The sequence below is a fragment of the Euleptes europaea genome, chromosome 21, assembly GCF_029931775.1.
Source record: "Euleptes europaea isolate rEulEur1 chromosome 21, rEulEur1.hap1, whole genome shotgun sequence".
NCBI classification, from domain to species: domain Eukaryota; kingdom Metazoa; phylum Chordata; class Lepidosauria; order Squamata; family Sphaerodactylidae; genus Euleptes; species Euleptes europaea.
This window is the reverse complement of record NC_079332.1, coordinates 3,352,247-3,379,468: the sequence shown is the minus strand read 5'-3', so window position 1 is coordinate 3,379,468 and position 27,222 is coordinate 3,352,247. Positions and strand designations below refer to the sequence as shown.

Here is a 27,222-nt window from a genome sequence, read left to right as displayed (position 1 = left end):
GTAATGTTTTTAAATTTAATTCCTAGTGGGTAGCTGTGTTAGTCTGTCTGCAGTAGCAGAAAAGGGCAGGCGTCCAGTAGCACCTAGTGTGTGCGTGTGTATGTGTGTGAAGTGTCGTCTAGTCGCCTCCGACTCATGGCGACCCTATGAATGAAAGTCCTCCAAGCAGCACCTTAAAGACTAACAAAAAAACATTTTCTGGCAGGGTGTGAGCTTTTGGGAGCTACAGCTCCCTTCTTCAGATCTGCTGGAGTTGCTTAAGGGAAAAGCCTATTTAGAAGTTGCCACTACTACGGCTCGAAATAAGAAATGAGTAGAAAAGGGCCAGAGTCCAGGAGCACCTTAAAGACGAACAAAAAAAAGTTGTTCTGGCAGGGCAGGAGCTTCCGCGAGCCGCAGCTCCCTTCTCCATAGCTCCGACCCTACCAGGCAAAAATATTGTTGCCAGTCTTTAAGGCGCAGCCGGACTCCTGCCCTTTAAATGGAATATATATATTTTTTTTAAATGCAAAAGAAAGAAAAAGTTGACCCAAAGGTCAATGGGGGGAGTGTGCGTTTGGAGAGGGGTGTGTGTGTGTATGTATGTATATAGATATTTGTTGGTTGCAAAAAAATAAAACCTATGAAGGCTTTGTGTGTTTTTCGCCTCTCTCTTTTTTTTTTTCTTTCCAGGGGGGGATCGGGGGAGGAAAGGTGCTGGGTTAATTGGGGGGGGGGAGTGTGTGCGTGTGTGTTTTGGGGGGGGGGGAGTCGGGAGCCTCCCCGGCCCTAGAGAGGGGGAAGAGGCGCGCGCGCACGCACCCTTGCAGAGGGGAGGCGGAGGAGGAGGAGGAGAAGCCCAACGCGGCGGCGGCGGCGGCGGCATCTCGGGCGATGAGCCGCCCCCCTCCCGCCGGCCGGACCCCCTCGGCCCCATGGTGAGGCGCAAGAAGAGCCCCCCCGGTGCCGGAGACCCGCGCAATGGGTAGGCCTGGGGGGAGGGGGGGTCCCGCTTGGCCAGCGCCCCCCTCCCCCAAGGCGCCTGCCTTCCCTGCCTCTCTGCGCGCGCGCCCGCCTCGCCTCGCCTCGCCTCTCCAACCGTCGCCAGGGCCGCCCAACCGCCCCCAAAGGGCCCCTCTGGGGGGGGGTCTTCTGAGGGGGGGGCCTGGCCCCTCCCTTTGGGAGGGGTCCCTGCCCCCTGCCCCCCCTTCCCAGGCTGCTGGGCCAGCCCACAAGTGTGTGGGGGGGGAACCTGGCGAGTGGCAAAACAACGGCCGCCATGTTGGGAGGGATGGGGCTCTGCCAGCCTTGAAACTTCTCCCCCCCCTCTTTTCTCCCTCACCCCACACACTTGGCCTGGGGGGGGGGTCCCCTAGCCCGGGGCCGCCCCCTCCCCAAAACCGCCTCATTTGTCCCCTTTTTAATCTCTGTCTCTCTCTCTCTCTCCCCCCCCCACCCACACAGGATGACAGTGAAGCTGGGCGAGGGTGCCCAGGAAGGGCCCAAGAAGCCGGGCAAGCGGGCAGCGGCTGGCGAGGAGGAGGAGGAGGAGGCCCCGGCGGAGGAGGAAGGGGCCGCGAAGGAGGACGGGCCGGCCCCGGCGCTCCAGCCGGCCCACGGCCCCGACCAGCATCATTTCCTCCGCTCCAGCGTCCGGCCCCAGAGCAAGAGGCCCAGGAAGGAGCCGCCGCCGGCGCCCGGTGCCGCCGGCGCCAGCGCTCCTGCCAAGGGGAAAGGTACCAAATGGATCCCCCAAAACACACAGGCGCACATGATTGATCCCCCCAAACACACACGCGCATGCAGGCACGATTGATCCCCCCAAACACACGCGCGCATGCACGCACGATTGATCCCCCCAAACACACGCGTGCGCATGCAGGCACAATTGATCCCCCCCAAACACGCACGCATGCAGGCACAATTGATACCCCCCAAACACGCACGCATGCAGACACAATTGATACCCCAAAACACACACGCGCGCATGCAGGCACAATTGATCCCCCCAAACACACACACGCGCGCATGCAGGCACAATTGATCCCCCAAAACACACACGCGCGCATGCAGGCACAATTGATCCCCCAAAACACACACGCGCGCATGCAGGCACAATTGATCCCCCCAAACACACACACACGCATGCACGCACACGCTTTGGCCAAGGCGGAACCAGGATCGCCCAGAAGTGCGAAAGACAGCCTTGGGTCGTAAAAGGCAGGCCCCTGACCCTGTGCTGTGCCCGCGTCGGAGCCCCCCCTTTGGAGGGTTCACGGCCCTGAAGATCAGTGTAAACCTCCCCCCCCCAAAAAAAAAAACTTTTTTTCAAAAACGGGAAGCCGGGGCAGGGCGGGGGGAACCCTAAATCACGTTATATCTCTCCTCTTTTAATACACAAAGTCTTCCGCCTTCGTTGCCAGCAAAGGCCATCGGCCTTTTGTTTTGGGGTTCCCCCCCCCTTATCCCTTAGAACAGTGGTTCTCAACCTTTTTTTCGCTCCGTTCCCCCCCTTTTCGCCATTGTTCAGAATATAATTCCCCCCCCCCATCCCAAGATAGTCTAACTCAAAAACAATTTTACTGGTTGTGCGTCATCTACGGGACATCACGCTTTGCTGAATAGTGGTCCCGATCCCCCCCCTCCCCAGAACCCTAAAATTCCCCCGTTGTTGAGAACTCATGCCTTAGATCCTGCCAATGGGAAAGGTACACGGTTGACCCCCCCTTCAAAAAAAAAAAAACACTCACACACAAGCACACAGAGGGGTGGAAGGTGGGACGTCCTTCCGCCTTCATTTTGCCAGCAAAGGGCGTCTGCCTTTTTGTTTGGGTTCCCCCCCCCCCTTTATCCCTTAGAAGCTCCTTGATCCATTGATCTTGAGCAGCGTAAATCTAATGTTTGAGGGATATAAGGACTGACATAAATCTTGCCACCGACTGTCGCTTAATAAAAAAGGCATTATGTCAGACACAGAGGCATTGGGTTTGTGTATTAAAAGAGGAGAGATATAACGTGATTTAGGGTTCCCCCCACCCAGGCTTCCCCTGTTTTTGAAAAAAGGTTTTTTGGGGGGAGGTTTACACTGATCTTCAGGGCCGTGAATCCTCCAAAGGGGGGGCTCCGATGCGGGCACAGAACAGGGTCAGGGGCCTGCCTTTTACGATCAAAGGCTGTCTTTTGCACTTCTGGGCGATCCTGGTTCTGCCTCGGTCAACGTCTTTTGTTTTGGGTTGCTTTTTTATCGAGCCAGGTTTGCAACTGGGCCTAAGGCAGATGGTGTGATCGTAATTTTGGAAGATGCGTGAAGTTATTAATCAAAATGGGGAGGGATCGTTTCCTGGCCTTTCTTGGAAGATGGTTTGTGATGCTGGTACGTCACAAAAAGATGGGCCGCTGGAACGTGTCTCAAATCCGTACTCTGTTGCTGTCCTTAATCACACCGTCTTGGGTGTTCACCTTTTGGGGACGCTTCCAAACTAGAACTCCTTAAGAATTTTGGACCAAGTCTCTGTTCTGTTAGCAACATTTAATTAATTTCTTCTTGTTCGTCTTTCTGTTTTTTTAACAACATGTGGCTTTACAGAAAAGAGCGGCTCCTTGGATAGTTGAATGTACTTTTATGCTGGTGATGTGCAGCCTTTGTGTATGGGTTTTTAAACCCCTTTGCTTGGAAGTCATTTTAGTACCGGTATTTCATCCTGTAACTATTATGAGGTGTTCAGTTTGTTTGTTTTTTAAACTTCTCTGTTGGAAGAATGGATATTGTGAAAACTCTCAAAATATTAATTGACTTTCGCCCCTGTTGCTCCCCCCCGCTCCCGCAACACATTGGGTGATAGAAGGATAGAGGTAAAGGGACTAAATGAAAGTATCGATGGTATTATCGCCAGTGTGGTGTAGTGGTTAAGAGCGGTGGCTTGGAGCGGTGGAGTCTGATCTGGAGAACCGGGTTTTGATTCCTCACTCTTCCACATGAGTGGCGGAGGCTAATCTGGTGAACCGGGTTGGTTTCCCCACTCCTTATGAAGCCAGCTGGGTGACCTTGGACTAGTCACAGCTCTCTTAGAGCTCTCTTCGCCTTACAGGGTGTCTGTTGTGGGGAGGGGAAGGGAAGGTGAACCAACTCCTTCCTCTTCATATAACAATAACACTGTATTGTGTCTCCTTTCATAATGGGCATCCCATTTAAGCAAACCTTCCATCACACTGGCCTTTCCCTTTATGTATGTGGCGTACATCCAGCAGAGTTCCGTTCTTTGAACATATTGGAGACTGAGCCACCTCTCGTTCCCCACAACTGTCAGTGGGCCCTGCTTTTCAGGATGGGTGTCTTCATCTTCATAAAAAGACTGCTAGACACTTCAGTGGGGCCAGGGTGAGCATGATGGTATGAGTGTCCATCTGGAAGCATTCAGCCCCTTGCGTGGAAGGCCTGCGTTCACACATGGATCTGTCTCCCTTTCTGACTCGGAGCGTTTTTTTGTGTACCTTTCAGAATCCTAGAAGCTAGACGTAGAAAGGTGGATATTTTCATGCTTCGTTGTGTGTTACGGCTCCTGCTGTTGTAATGGTCTACCTGGCTTGACCACGCGTTTCACTGTTGTGGGGATAGATTAAGACCGTGTTGGTGCTCCTGGTTTTGTTTGAAGCGTCATAATGTGAGCTCCAAGTAGGTAAAGAAGAAGTTCCACCAAAAACCTATTTCTTCCTTCCTAAAACAGGGTCTATCTCTTATTTCGTAGTTATCGTCTTGTACAGTACTGGAGAACTCAAAACGGTCTCACCTGCCCTCCAGTTTGTGGAGGAATTCTGAGCACCCTGTGCATTGCCGGCAAAGGTGGGACCGCGTGGCCTGAAGGCAAACGGGGCTCTAGAACCCTTGCCTCGGCCCTGTGATTTTGGTGGGATTAGATTGTTTGGGAAGATTGTCTTGCGTTGCTCTTCAGGGAGCGCTTCTCTCAAAAAATCCATAGAAATCTCTTCTGGGGATGTTTGAGAAAGGTGCCAGGAGAAATTAAGAGCGCGCTCATTAAACCTACCGCTTAATTTTAAGTTGTTGCCAGCTGTATCCCATTGGTTGACATATCTCTGCAGCAACATGGACTTCCTTGGTAGTCTCCCATCCAAATACTAGCCAGGGCCGACCCAAGATCTGATCAGATCAGGTTAGCCTGCGCCATTCATGTCAGGGCGATCTGTTGGCTGGTTTTTTATAAAAACCGTTTTTGCATGTAGCCTCCCTGGGGTTTGCGGTTTCTCTTATTTTGGTGCCACTGGCGGATTTTTATGAACGGGACCCAGGCCAGGGCAAATTTCTGAGCTGCTCACCAAGGCTTGATTTGATCTATAACCCACTGATTTGTTTTTTTGGCAGTCCACGGTATACTTTAAACATACTTTAAAATTCCGTATAATACAGTAAACAAGATGGCATTGACCCAATCACACCTACTAGACAGACAGGATAAACTTATTAGATGTCATTTTGAGATACCCAAGTCTTCCATGACCCAACTGTATAAACCCGTCCCCTCCATTTTATGACTTGATTTTTTGAGCTCTAGTTTTTATAGCAGTTGATCACCGCAAAACGGATTTTATTTTTTGCTGATTAATAGAGACACCGAACAGGGCTACAAAAATACGACTTGCTCGCTCAGGCAGTGATGACGGGGTGGGGAAAGGTCGAAGTCCTACAGCACATCCAATTTTCTTATTCGGCAGAGGGGGAAAAGAACACCGTCAAGGGATTCGACGGGCCAGAATGACGAACTGGAGTTCCGTCGCTTAATATAGAGGCAGTAGTGTCATTAGCACGTAATAATAACAGATGGGCCCAGTTCATTCCTGGCCCTGCTTGGGTACTAGGTAAAGGTCCCCTGTGCAAGCACCTGACCCATGGTGACGTCACATCCTGATGTTTCCAAGGCAGACTTTTGTTTGCGTGGTGGTTTGCCAGTGCCTTCCCCAGTCATCTTCCCTTTACCCCCAGCAAGCTGGGGACTCATTTCACCGACCTCGGAAGGGTGGAAGGCTGAGTCAACCTTGAGCCAGCTACCTGAAACCGATTTCTGTCGGGATCGAACTCAGGTCGTGAGCAGAGCTTTTGACTGCAGTACATCAGCTTAACACTCTGCGCCACGGGGCTCTAGGTACTACAAAATAGGTGTTTGCTGCAAGCCGTTCACAGGCCAAAGACCAATTCACGGGGCTATCTCCTGCCAGCATCTTATCGTGAGGACTGGCCTGCCGCCCTTCGGGGCGAACGGTTTTAAGGTGTGCTTCGCCTATGCATAATTATAATTTCTTCCTCTTCAGCCTAGCTCTCTTCCTTAACCCGCCAATCTCTAATTCCACTTAATTTAAGACCGTAGGTAGGTTTGCTAGGTCCTCGCTGGCCGGGGAGGGGGGTGGGAATAGGGTTGCCAGATCCAGATTGGGAAACTCCTGGAGATTTGGGGAGGACAGGGACCTCAGTGGGGCACAATGTCCTAGAGCCCACCCTCCGAAGCATCCATTTCCTCCAGGGGAATTGGTCTCTGTAGTCTGGAGATGAGCTCTAATTCCGGGGGATCCCCAGGTCCCACCTTGAGGCTGGCACCCCTAACCGTAATGCCCATTGTAACAATTCATACCCCTACTTGCATTTTCTATATTTTTAAAATAGTTGAGTCTGGTGGAAATTTCTTGTTTTGTTTTTTTTTAACATCATTTTGTATCGCTAGCGACTGTGTAGTCTGACGCTTTTCAGTAAATTTACCTTCCCGTGTGACCTTGCAGATTTCATGGGAGGCTTGGGAGGGAAAAGTGGGGACGGACTTCCTTTCCCATCACGGTCTCTGGGCCACTTTCACCCAAAACAATTCTGTGCTGGCCCAGGGTTGGTTTCCTTTAGGGTGCCATTGCGTCATGAAACGTGGATGGAATCCCCTACCAGAAGCGGGTTTGACAACGTCTGAAAACTCTCATTCCCTTTGAGCATCAAAGCCGGTTTAAAAGGGCTGCGTAGGTGGGTCCGTGGCGAAACTCTCAAGGGCTTCTCCTTAGCAACCACCCAGGTGTTGTTGTTTTTTTTAGTAGTGAGATCTCTTTTTAAAAAATCTGTGAGATGGTACACTAAAATTACAAGCTACCCAGTTTGAACGGAAAGTCTCTTCCAGTTACTAGGCATGCAGTATTGTTTGACTCAATTCAGACATCCTAGCAGACCGTAAAACGTGGTTCCCAAACCGCGGTTGCTGCTTCTGCTTTACCAACTGTTCCCATTCCATGGTTCAGACATTGCGCCAAACCCTTCCTTAACCAAAGTAGGGGGGGGGGCTTGAAGTCTGAATTAAACCAGGAATGCCCAAAGCAATACTGAATAAGAGTTCTCCCTCCTTTCAGACGAGCAAGAAGCGATTGAAATTGTTCATTCTTATTGTGTTTCAACCTGCTGTTCGGTTTTGCAGAAAGGTTTTCCTTGGGAAGCTGGCCAGCCAGGCTTTAAAAACCTTCGTTGCAAAATATATTGTAACTTGAAATAGGTAAATCAAAAATTGGTTTCTCAAGTTCTGATTGCTGGGCCAATGGAGTTTTGCTCGTCTGAAATTTAGAGATGCTTTAGGCTGATCCTGCATTGAGCATGGGGTTGGACTGGATGTCCTGTATGGCCCCTTCTGACTCTTATGATTCTATGTATGTGTCCAGAAGTGTGTTGTGTCGGTGGCTGACTCAGGATTCCTGAATTGAAAAATGTGGCGTTTGTTAAAGGTGCAGACAATGGAGCAGCGTCATCGGGCAACTCTTCAGGAATCCCTTCCGGCACCCCGGCTGGGAGTTCGAAATCCGCCACGAGGAACCTGGGCTCTTCGGCTGGAGAAAAAGAGGAAGGCAAGAAGGTCAGGCGTCAGTGGGAGTCATGGAGCACAGAAGATAAGAACACTTTCTTCGAGGGCCTCTATGAGGTGGGTATGCCCCGGAGTTGTACAACTGTCATTCTGGAGATCAGGGACTTCATCTCCCTGCCTGTCAAAGTGCACCGCAGGTGTAACAGACTGCAATTTACGAGTTGCAGCCAGGTTTCCGCTTTAAACTGATAGTCTACAGGGATGTAGGCCGGCGGGGGGGGGGGGGGAGCAAGAGACGCTGGAGCTTACTGCCTTCCTAGTCCTCCATGTGGGGAGGGGGCAGCCTGCTTGGATCCAAACGTTTGTTGCCTCACAGACCCAAACGATTCTGTAATGACCGTCAGCGTCATGAACCGGCCGAATCCACAGGTTTCTGGCTTATAACAAACTGGATGCTGCCTTTGACATCTCGGACTCTGATTTTTCATCCCGGAGAGGGGGGGGAAGGATCGCCCAAACGCGTGCACAACTAAATAAAATCTAGCAAACCTTGTCTTGTCTGTAAGAGCCCCGTGGCGCAGAGTGGTAAACTGCAGTACTGCAATCCAAGCTCTGCTCACGACCTGAGTTCAATCCCAACGGAAGTTGGTTTCAGGTAGCCGGCTCAAGGTCAACTCAGCCTTCCATCCTTCCGAGGTCGGTGAAATGAGTCCCCAGCTTGCTGGGGGTAAAGGGAAGACGACTGGGGAAGGCACTGGCAAACCACCCCGTAAACAAAGTCTGCCTAGTAAACGTCGGGATGTGACGTCACTCCATGGGTCAGGAATGACCCGGTGCTTGCAACCGGGGGGCTACCTTTACCTTTTGTCTGTAATCTTCTGTTTATTTCACTCTGTTATGAATGTTTTGCTTTTGCGTGTCCCTTCCAGCACGGGAAAGATTTCGAAGCAATTCAGAACAACATCGCCCTGAAATACAAGAAGAAGAGCAAGCCGGCGAGCATGGTGAAGAACAAGGAGCAGGTCCGGCATTTCTACTACCGCACCTGGCACAAGATTTCCAAATATATCGATTTCGATAACGGTGAGCAGAATGAAGGATCTGGCGCCGTTCTGGCATGAGGCATGTGCATGGTTTAGAGGAGCTCTGATTCAGTGTATCAGATTGCCACGAGCCACTCCCGCGCAGGTGTGGTGGATCCGTGTGCGGCAGACCTGGGGAATGCGCAGAATCCATAATGGTGGCTCGGTCAACAAAGGAAAGGACACATAACCACTCCTTGGGGAAGAGTACCGCCCACACCCCCACATCTGTAGTTTTCCCTGGTGGTTTTGTGTAGCAATGTGTAGTTTTGCGCGAGCATTAAGCTGGCCAGTTCGCAGCGGGCATTTCAGATGACCAGGCCAACACGATAACTGTGCTGAGATAATTTTTATTGGCGCTCGCTTTATTTGTGCCTGTGAACATTTCGGAGGACACTGATTCATAGGGTCACCATGAGTCGGAAGCGACTTGATGGCTCTTAACTCAACACACACAAGCCCGTTGGAACCTGAATTCCACCTGCCATTACTGGTCTTGCGTTGTGCGAACGGCAGGGAGAGCTTGGTTGCGCCGCCGTTAAATAAATGTTGATATTTGTTTCGTTCCCCGGAGGACCCTGCAATCGGGGTGATTCCGCGGTGACCACCTTAAATTGTACCGTCGGCAAAGGGTGTTTTCTTTCACGTCTGACATCCGCAGGCCTCCTCTCTGTCGTTTTTCCAGTGTTTTCCCAAGGGCTGAAGAAATCCTCCCTGGAGCTCTACGGCTTAATTTGTTACGGGGAACTAAGGAAGAAGATTGGGGGCTGTGAGTATACGTACTTTGATGCTGTAAAATTAGGGCGTGCCGGTCTTTCTCTCTGCTGCTGTTTTCTGGTCAGTTACAAAGTGGGGGAAAATGTTAGGAAAAGTCGAAGGCAGCAGGTAAAGAGGAAGAGTCAACATGAGATGGATCAAAATGGTCCACCCTTAAGAACAGTGATTAGGAAAGGGCAAAGCAGGTCTCATACAGCCATATTTTGCTTTCATCGCGCTTTTTTCTGCTTTACTCGAAGGTATGGATGACAAAAATGCAGCTAAACTGAATGAACTCATCCAAGTTGGGTAAGTAATTCTCCCCCCCTCCCCCATTCCTACTAGCATGAAGGAAATGGTTTCATGAAGCAAACCAGGCAGTGAAATCTGTAGCTTAGGGTGAAAGACGCTGATGGCTTTCAAGAGCTGTGTTTTCAGTGTCAGCCTAAAGGCCGTTGATTTAGAAGGACTCAGAAGGGTGTCATAAGAAAATCCCTGCTGGATCAGACTAAGGCCCATCAAGTCCAACAGTCTGATCACACAGTGGCCAACCAGGTGCCTCTAGGAAGCCTCCAAATCTCTCTAACTTTAAAAACGTTTCCAGGGCTACGACCGTTCGCTACAAAGGGAGGAACCTTCGCATCAAAGCTCCCATGTGCAGGGCTCTGAAGAAGCTCTGTGATCCGGATGGTATGTGCAAAGCGGGGAGGGACCGAGGAAGGGGGGTGGGGCGGGCAGGTGGACAGAATGGAGCAAAGGAAGAACTCACTTTCTCCCTACACGGGGGCCGCTGAGCGAGTTCATACTGCCAAAACAGCACACGGAGGTCACGATGCAAGCAGAATCTGTGTGGAATTCAGCAAGCGCCAAAGCCCGCTGTTCCGTTGGCAGAACAGTGAGCTGCCATGTGTCCATGGGAACTGTAATCTACCTTACCTAGCACGGCTTCATTCCAGGAGCCAGCGTGGTGTAGTGGTTAAGCGAGGTGGCCTCTGATCTGGAGAACCGGGTTTGATTCCCCACTCCTCCACATGAGCGGCGGACCCTAATCTGGTGAACCGTGTTGGGTTCCCCCACTCCTACACACAAAGCCACCTGGGTGACCTTGGGCTAGTCACAGCTCTCTCCGCCCCACCTACCTCACAGGGTGTCTGTTGTGGGGAGGGGAAAGCGATTGTAAGCCGGTTTGAGTCTCCCTTAAGTGGTAGAGAAAGTTGGCATATAAAAACCAACTCTTCTTCTTCTCCTCCTCCTCCTTGCTTCCTATGGTTGTTATGAGTTTGGAAGGAGTGGTGGAGGCCAATCCGGTGAACTGGATTTGTTTCCCCACTCCTACCCATGAAACCAGCTGGTTGACCTTGGGCTAGTCACAGCTCTCTCCGCCCCACCTACCTCACAGGGTGTCTGTTGTGGGGAAGGGAAGATGACTGTAAGCCGGTTTAATTCTCCCTCAAGCGGTGGAAAAAGTTGGCATATAAAAACCAACTCTTCTTCTTTTCCTCTCTTTCCCCCACCCCACCCCAGGCTTCAGCGATGAGGAGGATCAGAAACCCGTCCGTCTTCCACTGAAGGTCCCCGTGGAGCTGCAGCCGAGGAACAACCACGCCTGGGCCCGCGTGCAGAGTCTGGCTCAGAACCCCAGGCTCAGGTAACCCCAAAGTGGGAATCCGAGGGTGGAGGGGGGGGCGGGAAACGGCACCAAGAGGCTGGCTTCAGAAGAACGCCCACAGAAGTAATCAAGGGTGAACTAATGACAGCGGACTTCGTAAGAGGAAATTGGAGACTGGAATTTTGGATTCTGACTCCTCCCCCGCCCCTTGTTTGCCCGCCTCGCCAGGATGATCGTGGAGCTGCACCGCAAAGTCTCCAGCCTCATCGAGTTCCTCAAGCAGAAGTGGGCTCTCCACGATGCGCGCATCGTATCCTTTGTCTGATCCAGAGGAGAGGCAATCTCCCGCTTCTTGGATTTTTATGCCCCTGGGGCAAAAACCCTTTATGTAGTCGGCGAGAAAGTTCAGGAAGCTGTTTTCCTACGTATGTCGAGAGATTGATAGTGTTTGTTTGTGACCTATCCCTTTTTTAAATGCCAGAAGAATTAGTGGTTCGACAGCCTCTAGAGGCCACGGCTCAGAGGTGGACCATCCGCTTTGCACGCGGAAAGGTCCCAGGTTCAGTCTCTAGTTTCAGGGACCAGGTAATAGGTGATGTGAAAGATCTCTACCTTGGCAGATCCAGTGGCCCGACTCAGTATAAAATCATAGATTTAGAAGGGGCCGGACAGGCCATCTAGTCCCCCCTGCTCAGTGCAGGATCAGCCTAGAGCATCCCTGACAGCGAAGGGGGGGATCGCCACCTCCCTAGGCAGCTAATTCCACTGCTGAACCACTCTTCCTGTAAAAATATTTTCCTAGCTTCATGTGGGGAGGGGCCACCGCTCAGCAGTGGAGCATTCACTTTGCATGCAGGAGGTCCCAGGTTCAGCCCGTGACATCTCCAGTTAAGAACTAGGTAGCAGGTGTGGTATGAAAGATACCTTCTCGAGGCCCTGGAAAGCCACTGCCAGTCACAGCGCGGACCTTGCTGGACCAGTGGTCTGACTCGGTATAGGACAGTTCCGTGCGTTCACCTTGGAAAGAATGACATGTTCTGAAGGTAGATCGTGATGGGTAGCCCTGTTAGTCTGTCACTAGCAGTAGAAAAGAGCAAGAGTCCAGTAGGACCTTCAAGATTAACAAAATTTCTGGCAGGATGTGAACTTTCATGAGCCACAGCTCACTTCTTCATGTAAGTAAGATGGTATCTTCAAGTATTTGAAGAAGTGAGCTGTGGCTTACACAGGAAGCTGCCTTGTACTGAATCAGACCCTCGGCCCATCAAACTCAGTATTGTCTACTCTGACCATCAGCGGCTCTCCAGGGTCTCAGGCAGGGGTCTTTCACATCACCCACTTGCCTAGTCCCTTTCACTGGAGATGCCAGGGATTGAACCTGGGACCTTCTGCAGGCCGAGCAGATGCTCTAGCACTGAGCCACAGCCCCCTCCCCAAAAGCTCGTAGCCGGCCAAGTATTTTGTTAACCTTTTAAGGTGCTACTGGACTATTGCTCTTTTCTACCGCGTGTTCCCGAGGGATTGTTTCAGCATGGGCTTTTTCCTTAATGCCTCTTACGCAGCGCAAAACACTAGCAGAAAGGCAGCTACAAGACTCCAGAGATCCCGAAGCAAGCGGCAGCTGTTCGGAAGAGAAAAATATGCTCCATCTCTTCCCAGGAGAGAACTGTACCCTGGCCCCGCTCCCTGGGGTTGCCAGGGTCGTACACTCCAAAGCGTTCTGCACCGTCCACTGGCAGGAGTCGGGCAGGTGCAAGCAGAATGCGAAGGACTCTCACCTGTTGCCTCCCGCCCAGATTCTAGGCATACAGAGCGGTCAGGGGACGGCCAGGGGGCAGGTCAAATACCCTCGGGGGGGCGAGGGAAAGGGCGGGGCCAGGGCGGAGAGCACGGCGGAAGCAAGCAGGAACACTCAGCCCACGTTTGACGCGACCACAAACGCTGACTGCGGCTCTCTGGAGACCGGGGCTGCGGGAGGAGTCTTCCCGCGTCTCAGCGTCTTGGACTGTCTCGATAAGCCGCCTTCCGGACTTCAGGACCCGGGCGGGCCTCTTGAGAAGCCGTACCCCGCAGCTCACCGTCCCGAGAGCAGGGAGGCGTCGGTCACCGAAGCGACTGCCCCCTTACCGTCCGGCAGCTCCAGCTGCGATTGTGGCCCTCTCCCCGATTTGGAGGAACTCTCTTTGCTCGACCCCTTCCCTCGGTACATGAAGTCGTGCCAGGACCTCATCGTCCCGGAGAAGTGTCTCTGCGCGGACAGGCCGAACAGGAAAGACTCGGTTGCGCCGGGGGGCCTCCCTCATGCCGGGAGTCTTTTGTCCGGGAGCGCCGAGGCCGGCAACCTGGACTCGGCGCAGCCGGCGAGGGAGCGGGTGGCGTCGCCCACTCGCAGCCCGTCCCGATCCGAAACTCAGGCCCTCCCCCTCTGCGGACCGCCGGCAGAAATGCGCGGTAAGGAGGTGTCGGATGCGGTGACGGAAGACTCTCAGGAGAAGCCTGGCAACTCACTGCCAGTGCTGCCGCCGCCACCTCAGGGACAATCAGCCACCAAGCCTCTCAAGGACGACCCCAGCCGCCTCACGCAGCAGGTCAGAGAGGAGGGATGGAGCCTGCGGACCTCCGAGAGCCTTACCTTGGCGGAAGTCTACCTCATGATGGGCAAACCGAACAAGCTGCAGCTGGAATACGATTGGCTGGCTGTCCTGGGGCCGGCGGAGGCCCAGGAATCCGGGGAGCGGGCGCCCGAAACGAAATCCGCTCCGCCCTTTCACAAACAGAAACTCCTCAACTGCCTCTTGAGACTCATCTCCACTGAAGTGAACCCCAAGCCGGTAAGGATAGGAGGGGCTGCGGCTCAGCGGGAGGGCGTCTGCTTGGCACGCAGACGGTCCCAAGGTTCAACCCCCGGCATCTCCAGTTAAAGGGGCCAGGCAAGTAGGTGATGCTGAAAGACCCCTGCCTGAGACCCTGGAGAGCCGCTCCCAGCGAGCAGACAATACTGACTTGGATGGACCGAGGGTCTGATTCAGTATAAGGCAGCTTCGTGTGATTTATTTTCAAGGTTTTTCTGACCCGTTCTGCAGCAGAAAGTCTTAGTGAGGTCCCGTTAATGACAACTCTTGAGTGCCATAAACAAGAGTTGCGTTTACTCTGCAAAATGCAGACGCACACTGCAAATTAGACGACCCTTTGTTTAATTTGTTTTAAAGTGGTAGTGTTTCTGGCACTTTGTTGTAGTAGCAAGTAGATCAGAAACTATGTAAAAAGCTTTCCGAAGCACGGCCATTGGGATTCAGACTCCTGTTCTTTTTCAGGCACCCGAAACTAGCACTGTCGCAACATCCCCAATCAAGCCCATGCAAGAGGAGCACACGCTGACGCCGCCCGGGAAGGTGATTGCCATTAGCACCAGGAGTCCGGGCTGTGCGCGCAACCAGCCCGCCCTTCGCAACAAGACCTTTTCTCCCAGCACCGCGTCCAGCCCCTCAGGTGAGCCAGATCATATGAGGAAAGGTTGAAGGAACTGGGTATGTTAAGCCTGAAGAGGAGAAGACTGAGAGGGGACATGATAACCATCTTCAAGTACTTGAAGGGCTGTCATATAGAGGATGGTGCCGAGTTGTTTTCTGTTGCCCCAGAAGGTCGGACCGGAACCAATGGGTTGAAATTAAATCCAAAGAGTTTCCGTCTAGACATTAGGAAAAAATTTCTAACCGTTAGAGCGGTTCCTCAGTAGAACAGGCTTCCTCGGGAGGTGGTGAGCTCTCCTTCCCTGGAGGTTTTTAAGAGGAAGTTAGATAGCCATCTGTCAGCAATGCTGATTCTATGACCTTAGGCAGTTCATGAGAGGGAGGGCACCTTGGCCATCTTCCGGCCATGGAGTAGGGGTCGCTGTGTGTGTGTGTGTGGGGAGGTAGTTGTGAGTTTCCTGCATTGGTCAGGGGGTTGGACTAGATGACCCTGGTGGTCCCTTCCAACTCCACGATTCTATGAGCCAGTCACAGCATCGCGTTTGTCCGGCATGGGGGTAAAAAGCACCGTCGAGTCGCAGCCGGCTTACAGCGACCCCTGAGCTATTAAACAGAGGTGGTTTTGGCCACAGCATTCCTCTGCAACATCTTTGGAGGTCTCCCAAGTACCGACCCGGCTTGGCTTCTGAAATCTGGCGAAATCAGGCTATGCTAGACTATCCCACATCCCCTTTACAAGATGGAGCGTTCCCTGAGGAATATAATGTTTTTAGAGTCCGGAGTGACCCAAACTCGGCTAGCCGTTGGCTTCCCCCTAGCCTGAAAGGACTGGCCGTAAACACCCCATAAACAAAGTCTGCCTAGTAAACGTCAGGATATGACATCATCCCATGGGTCAGGAATGGACCGGTGCTTGCACAGGGGACTGTTACCTTTTTTTATGGCACCACGCTGGCAAATTTGGTGGGAACTATCAGAATTTTTTCCCCAGACTTCGAAGAGCTGGTACCACTGGATCACTTTAATCAGTTTAGTTGAATAAGTTTCATCTAAAAAGTTTTAATTTAATTTTGAATAGATGTGCAATTAATTGTTACTGTTTTGAAATTTTATTGTTATTATCTTCTTTAGTGCATCATGCAAATCCCTATTTCGAATAATGCTTTTTATAGGATAGGGTAGGGGGGCGCTGGGGTTGAGGTTGTGGAACCGATGGGGCGGTGGCCCAAAAAAGTTTGGGAACCACTGCTCTAAAGGATACCCTTGGTGAAAAAGCACTTAGCACCAATATTTTTGTTTATATCCTTTCAGGTTTGAGAAACCCCTCTAGATCCCTCCTGGCTGGCCCTTCCAGCGGCACCGACGCAGACTGCGGCCTCTTTGCCGTCCCCACGACGCTCCCTCCCAACAGCCGGCACGGCAAGCCCTTCTTACCCAGCAAAGAAATGGAGCTCAGCATCCGGCAGCACCTGGACACGATCAGTGTAAGCGGCTCTCGGGGCTCTCCGAGGGCCACTGAGAATCGGGGCAGCAGCTCTGGGGCCGGGCGAGGGTTCCTTTCCATGTCGCGCCACTGTTTTCTGGCCTTCCAGTTTTAGAAGTGTTCTGCACTGAATACCACCACCACGCGGTTTGCCCGCTTATTATTTGACAGCTCCTCGTCTTTCTAGGGCCTTCTGTTTAGCTAGACTGAATGCTAACCCCTCTGTGGTTACGCAAGGCAGAATTTTGAACTTACCATACCCAGACAGGCCCTGGTCTTGCTCTTCTGGCTCTATCGATTCATTAGCTCACACCCTCTTGGAATGCCGCTTTTACGAGGATCATGTTACATTTCTCCCCTTTTAACATATAAATCTAATGCCTCTGTGTCTGACATAATGCCTTTTTTATTAAGCGACAGGGATCCCAGGGCTACATTGTCAGAGGCAAGATTTATTTCAGTCCTCATATCCCTCAAACATTAGATTTACTTTGCTCAAGATTAATGGCTCAAGGAGCTTTTAAGGGATAAGGGAAAGGAAGTGTTCCGCCTTCCAAAACCCGAGCCGAGGTTGAAGCGTGATTGCCTAAGGCTTAAAGACGTGATGGTTTGGAGAGATAAAACTCTTCCTTTTTCTCCCCACGTGAAGAAATTTTGGGAGGCGGGAAACAGCCTCACGTGACATACATTTTCTCTTTCGGAATGAATAATTTGTTTTTAAAAGACCATTTTGCCAGCGCAGCTACCGATGGACCTCCGTAAATTTCTCTCGCCCCCCCCCTTAAACTAGTAATTTGTGAGTTCCACAATCTGATCAGTTATTGATTGATTGATTTGTTTGTTTATTTGATTCATTTGTACCCCACCTTTCTCCCCAATGGGGATCCAGCACAGCTTTCTCCTCCCCTCCCATTTCATCCTTACAACAATCCTGTGAGGTAGGTTAGGCTGAGAGTGTGTGACCGGCCCAAGGTCACCCAGTGAGCTTCCATGGCATGGGTGGGGATTCGAACCTGGGTCTCCCAGACAGTAGTCCAGCACTCCTATTGAGTGAAAAAGTGATTCCTCTTTTTGGGGAGTCTGTTCTGAGCAGTGAGCAAGGAAGTGTGTACGTGTGGGGGGGCACGTCTTCAAAAGGTGTTTTTGTTGGTTTATTTTTCAGATGCAGTCTGATTTCTTCTTGCCCAAGCCAAAGAAATTGCGTAACAGACACCTGCGAAAACCGCTAGTAGTACAGGTCAGAGACACTGACGAAGTGGAATGTGTGTTCTGGGAACTGAATGGGGTTTGTGGACGGATTTTGGATTTCTTCCATCTGAGTGGACAGTCACCAACTGGTTCCTACTGCGGCTCGGATACTCAGCCTTATTTCCCTTTGTGCAGTTCCCTTTTCGTGTGGCAGAGGCACACCATCCTCTACTGCGGAGCACCCGGTGCTCCTGCCCTCGCAACACCAGCGTCTTTCAAAGAGCTGGAAAGCGCACGGTGTGTGTTACCTCAGCGGAGGACTGACCACAGCAGGCAAAGAGAAACACAAGTGGAAACAAATGCTTAGGAAACCGGCTGACGTGATCACATTTGTGTTCTCCCGTGGAAACGTTTCTGTGTTGCTGGGCTCATACCAGCTGTCCCAGGGTCAGGGCAGTTTTAACAGGGGCTTAGAATGGGGGTGCTTGCAGGCAAGACTCCAAAAGCCAGCCAAAGATGTCCCTCTTAAGAAGAACACGTGAAGCTGCCTTCCACTGAATCAGACCTTTGGTCTGTCAAAGTCAGTACGGTCTACTCAGACCAGCGGCAGCTCTCCAGGGTCTCAGGCAGAGGTCTTTCCCATCACCTCCTTGCCTAGTCCCTTTAACTGGAGATGTCGGGGATTGAACCTGGGACCCTTCTGCATGCCAAGCAGAGGCTCTACCACTGAGCCACAGCCCCTCCCCAAAGAATGCCGTTGGATCAGACCAGCGGCCCATTGAGTCCAACAACCCGATTCACACAACTGCCAGCCTCTCTACTGTCCTCCCCCACCTTCGTTGCCTCCCCCCCGCCTGAGAACTCCCTCACTCTTCAGCCTCTCCTCATAGGAAAAGAGCTCCAGTCCCTTAATCGTCTCGTTTGCCCTCTTCTGTACTTTTTTTTCCCAAGCTCTTCTTTGTAGCAGCGGATGGGTCAGACCTTGTTGTTGTGGGACGGAAAACGTAAAGGAGTGGCAATCTTGAAAGGTGTAGGGTTTTGTTTTTACTGGCAAGTTTTCAAAGCGCCTTGCCTTTGCTTTCTTTCTCAGAGAACCCTGCTCCCCCGGCCGTCGGGAAATCCTTCCCAGCACGTCTGTTCCTTCTCCATCTTGTCCAACTCATCGGTGACAGGTAAGGCTCCACTGGGTGCATACCCTGCACAGGGTGTTCTGTCTGCCTCGAGTGAGCTTGCAGAATGACGCAGAATTTGTGGGGAGATGCCCTTCAAATCCATTTATGACCATTCTGCCTCAGGGCTTCATCTCATGAAGGTGATGGTAAGCCGGTTTGATTCTTCCTTAAGTGGTGGAGAAAGTCGGCATATAAAAACCAATTCTTCTTAGAATCATAGAGTTGGAGGGGACCACCAGGGTCATCTAGTCCAACCCCCTGCCCAATGCAGGAAACTCACGACTACCTGCCCCCCCCACACACCCAGTGACCCCTACTCCATGCCCAGAAGATGGCCAAGGTGCCCTCCCTTTCATGATCTGCCCAAGGTCATAGAATCAGCATTGCTGACAGATGGCCATCTAGCCTCTGCTTAAAAACCTCCAGGGAAGGAGCGCTTACCACCTCCCGAGGAAGCCTGTTCCACTGAGGAACCACTCTTCCTCATTAGTTATAAGCTAAAGGCCAACAAAAGTGGTTAAATCATCCGCTAACTCATCAGTCGGAAGCATGACTAAACAGAAATGACACATTTTAAATGTCCAGTCCTGATGCTGAAAACCTCCCTCCTCTGGCAGTGGTTGCAAAGTCTCTCTAATGCTTGTGTCAGCTGCTGAATAGCCTGGGTAGACCCCTGCTTTCTACTCATCCTCCTTGTGAAGTTAGGCTAAGCTGAGCGTTGGCAAGAGGGTGTCCAAGATTGTACAGCATGACGGACACAGAGATTAAAAAACCCATATTCTTTGCCTTACTGAGGCTTCCCAAACCCCTGGCGATATTTGAGGGGGGGGGGAATCGTATGTGAGATCTCACCTTTGCGTGCATTATATGTTCATGTCTGTATAATCTGTCGAAGGTTCTTCAATGCATTTCCGTGTTCAGCAGCTCCTAATGGAAATTCTCATAGTTACATCACCAGGATGTGGCGATGGCTGCCAACTTGGAAGGCTTTAAGAGGGGAGTGGACATGTTTATGGAGAAGAGGGTTATTCATGGCTATTAGTTAGAATGGATACTAGTCATGCTGCATACCTATTCTCTCCAGGATCAGAGGAGCATGCCTATTGCATTAGGTGCTGTGGAACACAGGCAGGACAATGCTGCTGCAGTCATCTTGTTTGTGGGCTTCCTAGAGGCATCTGGTTGGCCACTGTGTGAATAGACTGCTGGACTTGAGGGGCCTCGGTCTGATCCAGCAGGGCTTTTCTTATGTTCTTATGCTATTTTTTTGTGTGCAAAGTTCCAGTGTCTTGAACAGTTGTATGGCAAGGGGAAATACCGCAAGCTGAAGCTTTTCCCCACCAGGCCTGATCCAGCAGGGCTTTTCTTATGTTCTCATGTTCTTTAAATGCAGGAAGAGGATCTTTCCGGCCAATCCACTCTTCGCTCACTAAAGCAGCCGTGTCCCGCCCCATCATTCCCAAGGTTCTTCCGGCGCAAGCCGCCAACAATCTGTCTAGTAGGTTTCTCTTTGGAAAGGGGAGAACCAGAGAGGGCGTTGTGAGCGGGAGGTTCCACGCTTGCTGTGAAACAGAGGGAGGCTTCCAACTGCATTCCCCAGCCTTGCCCCTCTTCCAGGGTTTCCTGCTCTGAATGACAGATGCAAACTATGGGTTGGCGGTGAAAAAGGAAGGAGGCCTCCTCTTTGACCGCCCCAAAAAAGCCATGTCGAGAATCACAGGGCCCACAGGAGTGTCTGACGTGGCGGCAGACGTCTGCCACCTTGCTGTCGGAACCGCCGACACGAAGGCCTCTCTCACCCTTTCCCTCCTCTGTCCAAGGTACGATCGATCTGGCAGCCCAGAGCGCCGGCATTATCCCGGGTAGCCCTTTGGCTGTCCTGGAGGCCGAGGGCTTATCTGGCGTTTCCCCGTTGTCTCCTGACGCCGTGACGGCCGTGGTCGCAGGGCAAGACTCCGCAAGGGTGCATCAGAACGGAGGCGCCTTGGCTTCGGTCATGGTCAGTTCTTTCCCTCTTCGGTTCTTCTGAAGTCAACGTGGTATAGTGGTTAAGAGCGGTGGTTTGGAGCGGTGGACTCTGATCTGGTGAACTGGGTTTGATTCCCCATTCCTCCACATGAAGCCAGCTGGGTGACCTTGGGCTAGTCAGTTCTCTTAGAGCTCTCAGCCTCACCTGAGGGGGAAAGGAAGGCGATCGTAAGCCGGTTTGATTCTTCCTTAAATGCTAGAGAAAGGCAGCATATAAAAACCAACTCTTCTTCTTCTGAATAGCTTATAACGCTTTTAACCAGTGAAGTTTGAACTGAAGGGGGATTTCTCCTGTTGCCTCCTTTGTACCCCTCTTACCAAGTATGGCTTGTCCCTGGTAGCCTCTTGTTCCTCTAATCTGTGTTCTGACCCCATCAACCCACACCACCTCCTCTTCCTCACATTGTGGCACTTGGGGTTTCCCAGCGTCTGGGCAGCGAGGTGGGTGGGGAGATCACCAAAGCCAAGGAAAAGTGGCAGGTAAAGCAGAATTAAAACAGGAGTAAAATGCACAGTATTTGGCAGAGTTTACTTACTTCCGCAAGCTTTTCCTCTGCAAGTAGGCCGCTCCAGTCAGAGGGTGGCATGCCAGTCGCAGCTCTTCCCCTGAAAAGTTTGCCCTCTTTGAACACGTGACTCAAGCGTTCTCGACTGGTTTTTCTTCCAGGGCTCAAGCACTGAATGTCGGGTTCCTTTCCTTGGCCTCCCATCACAGCCTGACCAGGAGGCAATCCCTGATGGCTTCCAGGTAGAGTATGAGTTTGCTGACAGCCACTCTAACCGATTTGTGACGTCCTGCTTTGCCTGGGGATGCACAGCAATGTTTTCATTATATGTGTCTATTGGTGTAAGTCATACCCTGCCTCTCCGTATAAATATCTGTATTGTGGCAGATAACTCTTTAAAAATCAAATTTTAGATAAAGAAAACAAGATAGAAAGCAGCAATAAAAGAGAGGGGGAAATGCAATAAAATTAAAATAGAACCAGGTGTAGCCCAAGCTAGGCTGATCCTGTCAGATCTTAGAAGTTGAGCAGGGTCGGCCCTGGTAAGTATTTGGATGGGAGACCACCAAGGAATTCCAGGGTTGTTATACAGAGGAAGGCCAGCGTGGTGTAGTGGTTAAGAGCGGCGGACTCTGATCTGGAGAAATGGGTTTGATTCCCCACTCCTCCACATGAAGCCAGCTGGGTGACCTTGGGTTAGTCACAGTTCTCTGAACTCTCTCAGCCCCACCTACCTCACAAGGTGTCTGTTACGGGGAGAGGAAGGGAAGGCAACCGTAAACCGGTTTGATTCTCCTTAAAAGGTAGAGAAAGTCGGCATATAAAAACCAACCTGAAAAACCAAAAGCTGGGTACCCAAGGTTGGGTGGAGAAAGGTAAAATAATGTTATGAAGAAATATATTTATTTTAAGGCGCTTAAATCAGGGTTAAAAATATTAAAAATGATCAAACAAAGCACAATAGCAACTAATATGGTTGATAAATTTAAACCACACACCAGATGTGTTTTGGCCAACCGGCCTTCATCAGTGGTCAGATAAAAACCCATATAATGCACAGACAAACAATATACAATTGTATTAAAATATATAAACAGAATTATAAAAGCCCAGGTATGTATGTAGGGGCGTATATCAATTTTCACATTTGAAAGCCCACTAGGTGGAATACCTGCAAGTTGTTCTACTCTGGGCTATATTAGTCTCCCATACAGAGTGTGCATGCTAGTATCAACCTAGCTTTAGCCATCGCAAGGGTGTCAGGAAATGGTAGACTAACCTCCGTGTTCTGCTTGTTCATCAGGGAACGCCGGTCCTTTCTCTGCCTGAACTCCCAAAAGCCGCGCTCCAGAACGGCCTCCCACCTCCTCCGCTTTCCTCCTCGGGAGCTTCCGCCACCCGCCTTTCTCCTCCCAACGTCTCAGCCCTCCTGGATATCTCTCTTCCCGGACCCCCCGAGGACGTGCTGTCTCAGGGAGAGCCTGCCACTCAGATCAGTGACTCTATCATCGAAATCGCGATCAGCTCTGGCCAGTACGGTAAGAGACCATGCCGCGTTGCCATCGGTGGCTGTGAAGCAGTCAATGCCTTTCAGTGAATAAACTTCTAGAATGCACCCCTTCCTAAGAAGTGGTATTTAACTTACTCAGCTTAAAAGGTAAAGGTCCCCTGTGCAAGCACCGGGTCATTCCTGACCCATGGGGTGATGTCACATCCCGACGTTTCCAAGGCAGACTTTGTTTGCGGGGTGGTTTGCCAGTGCCTTCCCCAGTCATCTTCCCTTTACCCCCAGCAAGCTGGGGACTCATTTGACCGACCTCGGAAGGATGGAAGGCTGAGTCGACCTTGAGTCGGTTACCTGAAACCGACTTCCGTCAGGATTGAACTCAGGTCGTGAGCAGAGCTTTTGACTTACTCAGCTTAAGCACCTACAGTAGGCAGGACACACTTATGTGAACTTGAACAAAGTTCTTTTTATTGTGAAAGATTCAAGCAGAATATATGAACCCCAGCTTTAAGAACCCCAGCTTTGTCTATGATCGGATCAGACACCGGTTTTCTTTTCTTTCTTTTCTTTTGCCGCTTTGCTTTCTCAGGTGAAAATGTTTCCCTGTCCCCAGCGAAGCTGAACGGCAGCGACAGCTCCAAAAGTCTTCCATCCCCTTCCTGCAGCCCTCAGCAGAACTGGATCGCCTCTCCCACCCATGACCCCCAGTGGTACCCCAATGACTCCACTGACTCTTCCCTCAGCAGCTTGTTTTGTGAGTGTCTCAGCCTAGGAAACCTGGGCTGCCTCCCTCGGCTCAAAAGCTTCTTTATTTCCCCATTAGGCATGGGTTGTCCGCAGCACATATCGGGGCTATCTGAGAGCCAGAGAACTGATTGGAATACTTAGACATTGAATGTAACTGATGTACACGTTTGCAAATTCTTTGCTGCCTCTCTGCCAAACGCGGAGTCCAAGACTGCTTTGGGGCATTTGTTAAAACAATAAAGTAGAATCCACTGTAAGCTTTAAAGCACTAGCATAAAATAAATGGACGGGCAGCTTAAAACTGGGTTGGGAACAGTGCATCTTCCAAGTTGCTGTGGGGGCTGAGGCGGGGGGCTTGCATGCCAATCTCCCAGGCAGACAGGACAGATTGTCCCCTGGTGCCTAAAAGACATCCGAAGTAATGCCGGGAGAGATCTTCAGAGGGCACTGTACGGACAGAAATGCAACTCGTTGTCCTTCTGATCTCCATGGCAGGAGCATCCGGAGAAGAGTCTCCGAAGCCGTTCTCCGCAAAAGGGCGGAGGTCGTCCATCGACCCGCAGTCCAAACGATTGGCTGGGGGAATAGGAGGGCCAGAGTCAAAACCATAGGTTGCTCCTGGAATTCAAACTACCCTGTCTCTTCCTCGCCAGCTCCAAGGCCGTTTCCTTTGCTGACTACGATTCAAAGCTTAAATCTGCCGTCAAGAGCGCATGCTGCTGCCAGCATAGTGTAGTGGTTAAGAGCGGTGGTTTGGAGCGGTGGACTCTGATCTGGAAAACCGGGTTTGATTCCCCGCTCCTCCACTTGAGCGGCGTAGGCTAATCTGGATTTGTTTCCCCACTCCTCCACACGAAGCCAGCTGGGTGACCTTGGGCTAGTCACAGCTCTCTCAACCCTGCCTGCCTCACAGGGTGTCTGTTGTGGGAAGGGAAGGTGATTGTAAGCCGGTTTGATTCTTCCCTAAGTGGTAGAGAAAGTTGGCATATAAAAACCAACTCTTCTTCTTCTGTATAGAAACAGGATGGGGCTGGGGGGGGGTTGTGTGTATGTGGGCGAGTTTAAACAAAAAGCAAGGTACCAAATTTGTCACGGTATAGCTGTGAGCGGTCTTATGCCTGCGTTACCTGCAGCAGGGGAGAAACTGAACCAGGTACAGTTGAAGGGGAGTGTTGCTTAAGCCTGGGAAGGCGAATTAGAGGTTCGTTGGGCCCCGCTTGTGTCTTTCTTTCCCTTTCCCCCCCATGTTCACAAACTGAAAGGTTCTGCCACTAACTCGCTTCCTCGTCCATGTGCCTTGCAGCGAGCTTCCTTTCCCCAGAGAAGGGCCGGAAGATGCTGCCCACCTCTCTGGGTACCACCGGCAGCACCTCCTTGCTGGGACCCAGCCTGCTGGATGGGAACTCTCGGGACTCCTTTGTGTCTCGTTCCATAGCCGACGTAGCCGAGGTACGTCACGTGGCCAGATGTCGTGATTGGTGTCTAGGGGATCTGCAGAAATAGTTTTGGCAAGGGGCAGCGTGCATAAGAACATAAGAAAGGCCATGCTGGATCAGACCAAGGCTCATCAAGTCCAGCAGTCTGTTCACCCAGTGGCCACCCAGGTGCCTCTAGGAAGCCCACAAACAAGACAACTGCAGCAGCATTTATCCTGCCTGTGTTCCACAGCACCTGATATAAAAGGCCTGCTCCTCTAATCCTGGAGAGAATAGGTATGCATCATGACTAGTATCCATTTTGTCTAGTAGCCACGGATAGCCTTCTCCTCCATGAACATGTCCACTCCCCTCTTAAAGCCTTCCAAGATAGTAGCCATCACCACATAAGAACATAAGAAAGGCCCTGCTGGATCAGACCCAGGCCCATCAAGTCCAGCAGTCTGTTCGCCCAGTGGCCAACCAGGGGCCTCTAGGAATCCACCAAACATGACGACTGCAGCAGCACCCTCCTGCCTGTGCTCTACAATACCTAATATAATGGGCATGCTCCTCTGATCCTGAGGAGAATAGGGGTGCATTTAGTACAAATACCAGTAGCAATAAGGAATGGGTGGCTAGCATAATTTGAAACAGAACCATCTGCGCAGAAAAAGACATGAGAGCCTACTGGGGCTGTACCACTTCAGAACGGGGGGGGGGGGTAGAGGATCAATATACTAGAATTGTCCTTTACACACAAAAAATTTAAAGCACCTTATGTGTAGAAAGCCTGGAGTTTCATCTGGCCTGGGCTTGTGTTCTGCTTCTTTGGCTTGCTTGAAGCTTCCGGCCTCACCCTTGCTTCTCTTCCTTCACAGGTGGATTCCCAGCTGGCGTGCATGATGAATGAGAACAGCATCGACTACATCTCGCGCTTCAACGACCTCGCCCAGGAGCTGTCGATCCCCGAGCCAACCCGCCGAGAAATCCTCTTTGACGGAGGGGGAGGCAGCAGCGGCCTCCCCACCGGTGACCTCTCTCAGTGAAGCGCGTTCGACCAGCGGGCTGGTGGGAACGGTTGGACTGGCCGGAACCGGGAGAGGAGCGGCCGGTGGCAAAGCTATGCAGCCGATAACCTTGGAGCAGGCCTCGTGCGAAGAGCAGCATAGTCTTCGAGCATCTGCCGTTCCTGGAATGTGCAATGTGCTAGGAACGACGTGACCGGGAGCAGTATTATGGGCAATTTTAACACACAGTGAGCTGGGGACCGAAAAGAGTTTACACAATGGGCCCGGACTCGCAATCCAAAATGGTCTGGGCAGCAGAATCGAGAAGATACTTTCCTTTTTCTTTTTTTTTAATATAGTAAACCAAAACCCTTATTGTGGTATCCACATGGTGGGGCAGGGAGTGTATGTGTGTGTTTAAAATACTCATCGTTTCTCAGTCAGTCACAGTTGGCCTGGTTTTGACAGATCTGGTCGCATCGCTGTTCTTTGCACTTCCCGCAACAGGCGGCGGTTAATTCCGCAGCCCTTTCGCCCAGTGTTCTCTCTCCTTTGCTATAACGTCCGTCGACATTCCAGTATGGCGCGGGAAGCCTGGGTCCGTTCCTGTTTCCCAAGAGCTGGGGTCGCTTGCTGAGGAGTCTGCGAATGCCGTTCCTTTTCTCTGCCTTTCTCCCAGGCTGCCCAAAGGGCTTTGCGTGTTGCGGTTTTCTCTTAAGGGCTGGAAACTTTGCGAAGGTGCTTTGGTTATGGTCCCAATTAACACACCCCCTTTTTATTTGTGCATTCCCCTACGTGCCCACTCAATGGTCTTACAGGGTTACTCCTGTCTAAGCCCACTGATTTTCAGCTCTGCACAAGGCTGCTCCGTCAGTTACGAATCCTCGTTTTAAAAACCGACAGGAAAAGCTACACTCTTTCCTGTGACCGGGCAGGTGACGGGGTCTTCAAATGCACAACCGGGGGCTTCCGGACCCAGTTTAATCTGCTTCTCTTTGCTAATCTTAACCTGTGCGCTTGCAGTTTGGACCTGGTGCTTGCTCATCTGTGTCATTGGGTCCAAAACTGGACCAACTGCTGCTGGACCAACACTAAACAGGGAAGTCGGTGGAGTCAGATCTTGCTATTTCAAATTATTTGGGGCACATATGTTAGAACTTCTCTTGTTCCTGCCAAGCTATCATTAATCACATTCTTTGTCTCCAAGGTGTTTGTTTTCACAGCCTTTATTTGGCCCTTTGTCTCTCTCACATAGTGTTTGGATTTAATTTTGGTTCCAGGTACCTAGTCCTCATTGTTCGAATACAAACACTAACTCTGACCATGTCATAATGTTGGCTTCCGTTGAACACTTAAGGTGTCCATTTGATTCTAGCGCTGTGAAGAAGGAAGAGCTAGCTTCTTTGAAGGCGGGTGTTTTTTGCAGCTTGAATTGTAC

The 27,222-nt window shown here is 51.3% G+C and overlaps 1 protein-coding gene across 1 annotated transcript; it reads left to right on the top strand.

Moving 5' to 3' along the window:
* The first annotated feature begins 1,443 nt into the window (after positions 1-1,443).
* On the top strand, positions 1,444-25,823 carry CRAMP1 (cramped chromatin regulator homolog 1). Its single transcript, XM_056866385.1, has 20 exons — positions 1,444-1,715; positions 7,735-7,928; positions 8,741-8,894; positions 9,579-9,662; positions 9,910-9,958; positions 10,254-10,339; positions 11,174-11,297; positions 11,487-11,568; positions 12,821-14,089; positions 14,573-14,747; positions 16,040-16,212; positions 17,374-17,448; positions 18,490-18,571; positions 19,965-20,069; positions 20,392-20,570; positions 21,267-21,347; positions 22,409-22,643; positions 23,202-23,366; positions 24,663-24,817; positions 25,656-25,823. The coding sequence occupies exons 1-20, from the start codon at positions 1,445-1,447 to the stop codon at positions 25,821-25,823; spliced, it is 3,906 nt and encodes a 1,301-aa protein (XP_056722363.1). The 5' UTR covers position 1,444.
* Positions 25,824-27,222: the final 1,399 nt, after the last annotated feature.

What these genes read in the sequence shown, in the direction of transcription:
- CRAMP1 (XM_056866385.1), top strand. Translation starts at nt 1,445, where the DNA reads ATGACAGTGAAGCTGGGCGAGGGTGCCCAGGAAGGGCCCAAGAAGCCG. An exon ending in GAAAACCGCTAGTAGTACAG is followed by an intron (nt 17,449 to 18,489) that starts GTCAGAGACACT and finishes TTTCTTTCTCAG; the next exon opens with AGAACCCTGCTCCCCCGGCC. An exon ending in GCGCCTTGGCTTCGGTCATG is followed by an intron (nt 20,571 to 21,266) that starts GTCAGTTCTTTC and finishes TTTTTCTTCCAG; the next exon opens with GGCTCAAGCACTGAATGTCG.